Source organism: Schistosoma mansoni (assembly GCF_000237925.1).
Source record: "Schistosoma mansoni, WGS project CABG00000000 data, supercontig 0246, strain Puerto Rico, whole genome shotgun sequence".
Classification (NCBI taxonomy): Eukaryota; Metazoa; Platyhelminthes; class Trematoda; order Strigeidida; family Schistosomatidae; genus Schistosoma; species Schistosoma mansoni.
In genome coordinates, this window is record NW_017386109.1 from 130,532 (window position 1) to 141,295 (window position 10,764).

At 37.1% G+C, this 10,764-nt stretch overlaps 1 protein-coding gene across 2 annotated transcripts; it reads left to right on the top strand.

The window, feature by feature from the left end:
* Positions 1–942: 942 nt before the first annotated feature.
* On the top strand, positions 943–8,464 carry Smp_030500.1 (glycerol-3-phosphate dehydrogenase, putative; the record flags this gene model as incomplete). Of its 2 annotated transcripts, XM_018792589.1 has the most annotated exons (5): positions 943–1,096; positions 1,131–1,385; positions 3,113–3,301; positions 3,768–3,960; positions 7,813–8,464. In XM_018792589.1, the coding sequence occupies 5 exons, from the start codon at positions 992–994 to the stop codon at positions 8,124–8,126; spliced, it is 1,056 nt and encodes a 351-aa protein (XP_018644200.1). In that variant the 3' UTR covers positions 8,127–8,464. The 2 variants fall into 2 exon arrangements, with proteins under 2 accessions (XP_018644200.1, XP_018644201.1); XM_018792590.1 differs by lacking the exon at positions 7,813–8,464 and having other exon boundaries at positions 992–1,096; positions 3,768–4,240.
* Positions 8,465–10,764: the final 2,300 nt, after the last annotated feature.

Sequence of the window (10,764 nt, forward strand, 5' to 3'; positions counted from 1 at the left end):
CCACTACATTGCCCTGATCTTTACATTTTATTCGAAGTCTACCCCCTTCAGTAATTAGGCTGGAAATCCGGTGATGGGTTCTTGTTCTGTATTTTTTGCACGAAAACAGTCTGGTCGACTGCTTGATTTCAGATTGGGCCAAATTTCATTCAGTTTTACTCTAAGCAGCCCGGATTGTAATTATACACTTCTTTTGGGCCGGTATGTGGCGTCTCATTGTAATCACAGTTTCAAGACTCGTGATTACACTCCAACATTTCGTCGTTTGTCTTAGTAAACGTCAAATCTCCTGGTTTATCCAGTGAAGGTTGTTATTTTTCTTTTTTGGAACTGTCCAGGTTATATATGGTTGAGTCACTTGATTTTATAACCGCCCGAAAGAAGTCCATGCCTCTTTCACTGATGCGTCTGATTTTACTTCTCGGTTTTCGGACGAGGCTGTGGTGTTGATTACCGAAATGAGAAATGCTTTTGATACAGTTAAACTAACAAGTACAGTATAACAATCGATGGTACAATCGGTTATAATAATAATTGTTCCTATTATACTGATCGCGTTCTCGCCGTAAAAACAGGTTACTACAAATTCGTTATCAAAAGATGTTTTTTAGTAATATGTGTGGAATTTCTATTGAGTTTCTTTCTACAACAGAAGCAGATCAACTTTTAAGAGGCGGCTTGAATGAGTACTTTTGGAATCCACTTTTTGTCCTGTTCTATATAGCTTATGAATGCAAACTCCTGCTACTGTTTCTGAAAGTAGCTTGCTCAAGAAAAAATATTGCTAGAAGTTTTCTGGGACCTCTGAGATTGTCTCCGAGCTGTGTATATTTTTAAACTAAAGGCAAATGTAATTGAAGTTTTGTGTGCAATCAGTTATGTTTTAACTATCTAAATATTCACCTTGTCTCGAATCCAAGGCCAAGACAGTTTTCGTTTGTCGTCTCGCAGGCTTTGAAGGCTGCGCGTCAGACGTCTGATATCGCGCACCATGTCTCTTAGACGTGTTTCGGTTATTGGATCAGGCAACTGGGGGTCAACGATTGCTAAAATAGTTGGTAACAATATTAAAAAGTTCCCCGAATATGTTCCAGAGGTACTACCAATGATTTTTGTTAATATATTTCTAGGTTCGTATGTGGGTTTTTGAGGAGTTAGTCAATGGCCGTAAACTCACAGAAATAATTAACACATCTCACGAAAACGTGAAGTATCTGCCCAATGTGAAGCTTCCAGAAAACGTTGTTGCTGACCCAGACGTAAAATCAGTAGCTCGAGATGCTGACGTACTTATCATTGTTATGCCCCATCAGTTCCTTAATAGGACATTGGCGGAAATGAAGCCTGTTGTCAAACCAACGTCTTATGCTATTTCTTTAATGAAGGTAATTGAGACGTCTATATGTACTGTATTTCACTGTACACCAAGTAATGTAAGGTGACGTTCACTTCAGTCTTGAAATGTTTAATTTACTCGGTATGACAAACTAACGTAAACAGAGCTTTATTTGGCAAAACCGACCTGGTGGTATTATTGACGAGCTTCTGTGACTGTCGCGTATTCTAAAAGAGTTTTTATTCAATTTTCCACTCTCCTTGAGAAAGTTGGTTTTATTAATCGACGCGGGTTTTTGAGCAATTAAATGAGACACGCTAACTCCTAAATTATCATTCAATGTACGCAATGTCAATACGAAGTCATCTCGCGTTCCGCAGTAAGATAAGGAAAGTTTCAAGCGTCTAAATCACTTGTCACAGGCGAGTTTGGTAAACACGTTACTTGTGTGGTTCCCAGTTCCAACACGCTTGAGCGTGTTAGACATGAACTAGCTGGTTGAATGCAAAGTCGAAGGTGGTATCACATGTATCTGGTTTATAAAGTCCGAAAACAAATTTGCATGGGCATTTGAAGAGTTGGCAAAGAAATCGAAATACTCAAGGACGTTTCGCGGCCGCCGCATTGTGGTTCAGTTTTTTTATGTCGTGACTGACCAGTACTCCTAGGTCTTTTTGTCCATGCACTGGTGGAAGTAGTATTCCTTTAATAGTACATGAGCGACTATTGTCTCATCCAATGTGCATTAGATCATTCTAGAACTGAAACCCAAACCTCTAAAACACCTAATTCATCGATGTCTACGTTTAATTTCAAAGTTGAAATCATGAGTCAATTGAAGCTAGACCACCATCAAAAACCTGGAAGCACTGGACGGCCGTTTCGTCCTATCATGGGACTCCTCAGCAGTGCGCATCCACGAACCCACTCTCGTGGGATTCGGACCCAGGACCTACCAGTTACGAGCCAGAGCCCTTAACCGATAGACCACTGAGCCGGCATTCAACGGTGTTAATGTCTAACTTCAACTGATCCACGAATTATGAGCGACACTTCACCAATTGCCTTCAGTGAGTTGTTATCTCACAACAGACGTGGTTGAACTCCACTGGTCACTGCTTCCCACTAGAACTCCAGGACATGTATCTTGAAGTCAGTCACTAGTGAGCATATGATTATAATCAGAAGGGGATTTGTGGAGATTTCAGTATATTTCAAAGTTGAAATCATGAGTCAATTGAAGCTAGACCACCATCGAAAACTACGTTTAAATCAAGGTGGTCAGCCTCACTACTCATTGTTCTGCAAATTTTACCATTAGCTTCGAACAAGTGTTGGTGACTTTAGCGGTCTCGGTAAGTTTTTTCGCTTTCCATCACATTGTTTCCGCCTCCCCACATTTTTCAATAGATTCAATTACACTAGTTGTGAAACTGAATACTATTGGTAAAGTTAATAAGATAGTATGCCTACAGCCTCACAGCTCTTCGTCACCTATTGTTAAACGTTCTAACTACCTCGAATTTCATGTAGTTGACACCATGTGATAACTACTGTCTGAATCGCTACATTCCACGTTCTGATGTTGTAGAATCCTGAAGAAATAAGTCATGAACTCAGTATAATTTCAAGGTTCGGTTGCTACTTTCAAGTCAGATATAGGTCGCGTAACAATGCTCTATTGAAATAGTTTTCATATAATCCTCTTGTATAATCTGATTATGTACATAGTGAACATCCAGATTCAATTCTTTTTTGTAATTATTGTTTGATCAGGGGTTGGCACTGAGTGATGATCATGGTATCAAGCTATTAACAGATTGTATCAGAGATGTACTGAGTATACCTTGTGCAGTCCTTATGGGTGCTAATTTGGCAACTGAAGTTTCTCAAGAAAACTACTGTGAAGCAACTATTGGTATCGATAATCCGAAGATGGGGTCTGAATTAAAAAAACTTTTCCAGGTATGTAGTACTTGTGGTTATTTACAGGTCTGACGTATTCATGTAGTTTGTTTACTCAGTGATTTTGTTTCATAATGCCCACTAGTCTTAGTTGATTTGTTCAGAGAGATTATTCTGAGCTACTACTCCCCGCTTTGTCAGAATAAAATTTTGTTACCCTGACTTATAGTTTAGTCTTGAAGTATTTTTCAATATTCTAGTAGCTCAGATCACAGGACACAAGTCATTATATCGAAGGTACTTTATTTTTTTGTCTTCCTGTCAACATGTCAATATGTTTCGCTAACGCTCTTTATAGATAATTTTGTATTCTGAGCAATAAACTCTGCTAACTATTATAAGATTAAGAAAATTAGTACTCCACCTTAAAATTTGTCTCAACATCTTGAATTATTAATCAAATAACCCAATATCCTATCTTTACGTTGATGTAATTTGGTATTTTGAAATTATTTGTACTTTTTAGACAGATTACTTCCGAATTGTGGTTATAAAAGACGAAGTTGCCACAGAATTATGCGGAGCTTTAAAAAACATTGTAGCAGTTGCTGCAGGTGTGATTGAAGGTTTAGGCTATGGCGATAACACTAAAGCTGCAGTTATACGTCTTGGGTTCATGGAAATGAAAAGTTTCATTTATCAATTTTTTGCTGATCGCCGTAAGTGTTTCACTTTACTATCCACATAATATACCGTATTCATATTCTTGATTTTGAATTCCTGAAATTCTCTACAAGTTAATGGATTTATAAGGAAATCACAGCAAAAGGCACTAAATAAGTTATCTGAAAACAAAATTTAGGTTTAACTAAGGTACTTTCTGATCTGTTGTAACGAGTGGCATGTGTATGTTAATTGTCATAATTAGTTAGTTACTATTTATGACATTTGTTTAGTTCTCTTAGGACCATTACATGATTGTTATAATTTATTTATTTGAACGGTTTTTAATTCTTTTGATATAGTTGGACAGTAATGTTTTATTGTAAGAATTTCGAACTCGTAATTTGACGAAACATACTCAACATAAAGCTGAAGAGAGTAAAATAGTAGTTTTTGTACATAAGCCTCAGTCAGTCATCTACAACAACTCCGCATGTAACTCTTCTAGGGCTACTGCCGGTCCCAAGCTCACACAAAGGAGGAAGGTTGGGCATGTGGTTGGCAACCTAACTAGATCACATCGCTACCAGCCACCGATGGAGGGGCTCAATAGAAGACTGTCGCTCATTCTGGAGCACATGTTTAGATTCAGATCATGCTCTAGTGCGAGCACGTATCTGTCTGCGTATTACTGGATGTAGGAAAGACACTGCAAGGAAACCTCTTAGGGTTCTACTTAATGATAGGCAAGCTAGGAATATATTCCAGGAACAATTAGAAAAGCAGTTAGGCAGCCATGTGAGTTGTGCCCACCCCGAGGCAGCGTGGAATGACATCCGTAAAGCTGTGGAAACAGCAGTGATATCCCCTAGTAAGGTGAGCCATAAGGTTAGGGAGAAACAATGGATCTCAGCAGCATCTACCTCACTGATAGATGCTCGACAACTCATCCCATCTGGCTCTGAGCATAACGAAGAGCGGAGTCAGCTTAAGCGCAAGCTAATAAGAAGCCTACGCAATGATAGTGAACAGTGGTGGGTAGCGAAAGCAAGAGAAATGGAAAAGGCAGCGGTATTAAGGCAACAGCAGAAAGCTATTCAGACTTGTTAAACAAACCGGTATTAGGAACCCAAATATCAGTGAAACTATCTCAGATAAAAATGGACATATCATTCATTCTCAATCCAGGAGATTGGATCGATGGGCAGAACATTTTAGGGATCAGATCAACTGGCCTTCAGCCACACTTCGGTTCCCCTCGATCCCCAGTGGACCTGAATGGCAAATTAATGTAAATCCCCCAAATCTTTACGAGGTTGAAAAAGCTATAGGAAATCTAAAGCGAGGGAGAGCAGCAGGCCCTGACAGGTTTACCCCTGAGATTTTTAAGGATGGCGGTTCAGTACTACCAGCGAATATACTAGTTTTCGACCTGGACGTGGTTGTGTAGACCAGATATTCACTCTACGTCAGGTCCTAGAACATAGACACACATTTAGACGTCCCACAATAGTAGTATTTCTCGATCTTAAGGCGGCATTTGACTCTGTTGATCGTGAGGTTCTATGGCAGTGTTTGTCACTGAAAGGAGTATCAAAGAAGTACATTACCTTATACACTCTCTCTACTCGAACACAACTGGTCGAGTTAGAGCCTATGGCGAACTGTCATCAGAATTGATTACCTCAAGTGGTGTTCATCAGGGCTGTCCACTCTCCCCATTCTTGTTTAACTTTGTCATCGACATGCTTTTACAGCTAACACTTTCATCATCTAAATCTCCAGGAGTTGAACTTTCAGCGGGAGACTCACTTGTTGACTTAGAATACGCCGATGACATGGTTCCATTTGGTGAAGACGCTGACAAAATGCAGAGTCTTCTGACCACTATAAGCAACTATGCAGGCATGTTCGGGATGCAATTCTCTCCCTCGAAGTGCAAAAGGTTACTTCAGGATTGGATTGCATCAACACCCAAACTAATGATAGGGAGTGAAGTAGTTGAGCGTGTTGACCGCTTCACTTATTATGAGAGTCTCATCAGCCCTTGTGGTCTGGTGTGTGACGAAATCTCAGCACGGATACAGAAGGCTTGTCTGGCTTTCACCAACTTGCGTCATTTATGGCGTAGGCGATATATCCGTCTAGCAACCGAAAGACGGGTTTACTACGCAGCAGTTCGTTCCATCCTACTTTATGGCAGTGAAACATGGCCGGTAAGAGTAGAGGACATTCCTAGGCGACTAATATTCGATCATAGGTGTCTTCGACGCATTGCTCGTATATCCTGGGACCACCGGGTAAGTAATGCAGATGTTAGGAAACGGGTACTAGGTAAGGATGGCAAATCGGTTTATGAAGTAGTGAAACTTCATCAGTTGAGATGTCTGGGACACGTGTTACGTATGCCCAATCACCTACTGCCCCGACGTGCAAGGTTTTATGGTGTAGGAGTTAGTTGGAAGAAAGCTAGGGTCGGCCAGACCAAAACGTGGCACTAATGCATGAAGTCACTGACAATCGGACTGAGCCATGTTGCTAGCTGTGGACTACGTGGTTGGGATTCGCGAGATGATAGCAATCGATGGTTAGAGACCTTGAATGACATGGCTCAAAATCGTTTGCAATGGCAAAGATTCATCCACTCCTTGTGTTCTACCAAATTCTAATCTTCTGAATTCTTCATGTCTCTATCTTTATTCTCTTTCCAAATTTATTACACTGAATTATACTCCTTGAATAACATCTTCAAACCCCAATCTTTCGAATTACTGCTTATACTCTTACTACCTCTACCACTATGGGATTTGAATAGGCTAGTGCATCTATGTGCTAATGAGGTATGGCAACTTGAACCGATGTACATACGTACGAAGTTCTATGTTGCGACTGACTGACTGATGAAAGAAAGCTGTACAGGACTGGCTTCTGTTGGTCCTTCACGACTCCTTGGTTTCGGTCTTAGAGATAGTACAACACAGCGGTTAGACGTTATCAGACATGGCTCAGAATAGAAACCAGTGACGATCCTGCTATAACTTTCTACTTTTATCATGAAAGTAAACGTAACTTCATTAACTGAAAGAATTCTTCCTGGTTTTATTTTTCCTTACTGGACTGTTTCTCCCATTGTTATTATTGTTACTTCACTCTCATACACTAATTTCTGTTCATTGTTGTTCTTTTTATTGTTTATCTCTTCACATTCTCATTAGTATTGTGTGGCGCAGATGTATTTGCTGCCCCCTTGTACCAATATTTATGTGTTCAAATAAATAATAACTCATGTTTTTAAATATTGAATACCGGATATACGGACGTAAGAAATCAAAAAAATAACTGTAGATGTACTTAATTGTCTCAAAAGGATAGCTTTGGTAAAAGACAGTTGTATAAAAGAACGTAAAGCGGTGGCATACTAAACGTATTAGACGTCAATTATATGAAATAAGAGTAAAGTGTGTTGCAACAACACTTTTGACATAGAATCAGAAGATAAAACTGGGGAATATTCTTGAAAAAAATACTAGCAAACTTTAAACTAGTTAACAGCAATTTATTTCCAGCAGTAAACAACCTGAATCATTTGTTCCAAGTTTGTCAACCTGTTTTTCGTGTCTTTTAACTGAAGTCAATTGATTTAATTTATTTTTAAAATGATACCCTGAAGTCTTAAGATTTATAACAATCTTCATTTCAAACCCTATTTTATCTAAGTTTAATAGTTGTTGATACTCTTTGAAATGGCACTTGTTTGATGCATTTTTCAATCACCATCTGTAAAGCTTGGTGTTTAGATTCTCTTTCAGTTTTTCATATTTTACTTGTACAAAAATCACATGGAATATCAACATGTGCTTACATCATATACCTTTTTTAAACTATTCACTCTACATTCTATTTAATAGATCCCCAAGAAGGGACATTTCTAGAAAGTTGTGGCGTTGCTGATCTTATTACAACTTGTTATGGTGGTAGAAACAAGCAAATGGGCATAGCATTAGCCACCACAAATGAGCCTTTAGCCCAATTGGAAAAAGAACGTTTACACGGTCAAAGTGCTCAAGGTCCTCTCACTGCTGCAGAAGTCTATGCAATGCTGGAACGCAAGGGTCTTCTTGAGAAGTATCCTATATTTACAGCTGTACATAAGTTGTGTACACGTCAGTTTGATCCAAAGAACTTTATTTGTTGTTTGGCTAATCATCCAGAGCATCGTTAAAAAAAGCGTATGTAGTGAAGGATTTTTACTTAGTCTTCCAAACCTTCATTTATCTATGTACTAGCTGGAACACTACCAGTAGGCGGTTTCAGTGACTATAATAGATGAAAACGCAAAATTTCATTATTCTAGTGAATTTATTGTTTCTTCTGTCACTATTTTATTTTAATTTCTTATGACTCTTCTGTATTACTAACTGTAGAAATTAAAACTAAGATTCATTTCATCTGTAGATCATACTGTCTATTTGTTTTATCATTTTCTCAGAAAATGTTTGCGTTTGTATATTATTGGTTATAGTGATAAGAAATAAATCTCTAGAAGATTCATCAGTCTCTATGTTTATTATTTTCTTATTCCTGGAGTTATACTCTTATTCTCCTGCTAGTTAATATCCTGTAAGGATAAAAAATGGCATGTGAAATAAGTTGCGTTTAAATGTAAAAAGTAGAATTTGAGAAATTCATTTGATTGTTATATGCAGTATAGGCCTGTGTAAAAGCTTGTGCTGTACATTCACCATATAATGACTTTTTATATTATCATAAATAATAGTATTGATTAAGTGTCACTACAGTAATTGAGGTGTCGTACATGATCTACTACCTATTAATGAACATCGAGTTATTTGATTCCTATGCAATAATAAAATATGAGAAATATATATTAATTTGCTACAACCCTCCACAAACGTTGTAACATTTGACAATTGATTAAAAAGAATAATTTCGAAAGATATTTTAGCAACAAGTCATCATATAATTAATCATAATAAACAATAACAGTAAGGCTAGCGACAAATCCAATCATAAATGTCATGTTCATTTGGTCCTTATTCTCTATCGAACCTTATCGAATATGGGGATTAGCTGTTCGCTATATTTTGATGTTAAGTGGTTGAGAGCTACCGAAAGAACATCGTTCATTACTGAGTGGCTAGTTAATGTGACTTTCCCGATCCTTCAACAAATCAGTCGAAAATCCAATAGACCAACAGAAACATATCCGTCATTAACACTGTTGAAAGTAGATTTAATCCTATAAAGAGTATTATTTTCCTTACAATTACAGACAAACGTTTCTAATGATTATCAACTAGAACAAGAATCAGGTTCAGGAATTTACAGCAACACCGTTATTCATTACACAGTTTTTAATTTATGATATTGACAGTCTTTGAAATAAAAGTGCATTATCCGTCCCAATATTAGTGACCTAAATGTATTTTAAACTACCAAGTGCATATTTCCTTCCTAATCATTATATTTTGAACATAAAGCAAATGGTAATAAGTTTATTTAGTAATTTATTTGTTTATGCTTACCCACATGCGTCTCAAGTGAATTACAATCTAGGATTATCTGGTATTATTTTAATTATAAAGTAAATGATTAATTATCATAGATGTTAGGAAAGTTTACGTTTTAAGTAGTCCGTAGACGTAGAAAATTCATCACAATACTGTTCACATTCTTTGTTGTCATAAATGAAATTGTGAAATACAGCAGTAGATTAGGTACCAATGTTACTAAAATGCTTCCCTTCTTAAAGTAAGGTTTAGATAAGAATATTGTCCAGTAAGTATGATTCAGCCTCGATGAAGCTTAATCTTCGAATGCCAACTAGTGTATCCGTCACTTCATTAGTACGCTAATACAGTTATACTACTGTTGAAGTATCATTATTCCAACTGCCATATTAACAGCATATGCTTATTTAACAAGTCTACTTAACATATTCAGAATATCGTTGGAAAAATGATAACATAAGTAGTGTTACTAAGTTGTGAATACACTGTTCGTTTCAGCAGACAATTTAAAGAATATTCAAATGTTATGTGATACAACTACTGAAGTAGTTTTTATCATGATGATATCGAGATTTGTGCTTAAATAGAAGGTTAAAACTTAGACGAAATACGTTTCAACTTACTGTTTGTATAAATAATTCAGTCGGTATTCGCTTCGTTTAGTCCATCTATACGAGTATTTCGATATCTATCTAATCCTATGAAAACAAACAAACACTCCAACCAAACATATACTTGTAAAGATCATCTCAATGCCAAACCCTACACATAACTTTCACATATTACTGGGTCACTATACTAATCGTCCTGTGTCAAAGTCACATCCAATAAGTATAAATATTATTTACAAATGTGAATTGATATTTGTTCACTTGTCATTGTTATTGTCAGTCTCAAATGTCCACATCGTTCGCATAGTTGATGTGCATTTTGGTCAAGGTTCCAATGGACAATTTCACATTGAATGACTCATATTCACACCATTCACTAAACCCAACATCTGAATATGATTGGACGATTGTTTAGTACAGATTAGATTTGACTTTATTCACTTTCGATAAGTAATTACCATTGAGGCTCGGATCAGACTGTCGAGTGTAATGTTAAAACTATGTTATTTCGATAGTTGAGAATTCTACACATGTAATTTCATGTTGTCATCTAGAAATAACAAGACCCCTCTTCCAACACACAAACTCGTCTGCATAACAAATTATGATGACTACATAAACATTTTCATGATTCCATCATGACTTTTAAGGCTATTTTCATTTTGGATGATGACTAGTAGTGGGATCCAGAACACGCCTTTCGTTCTATTTACAAATC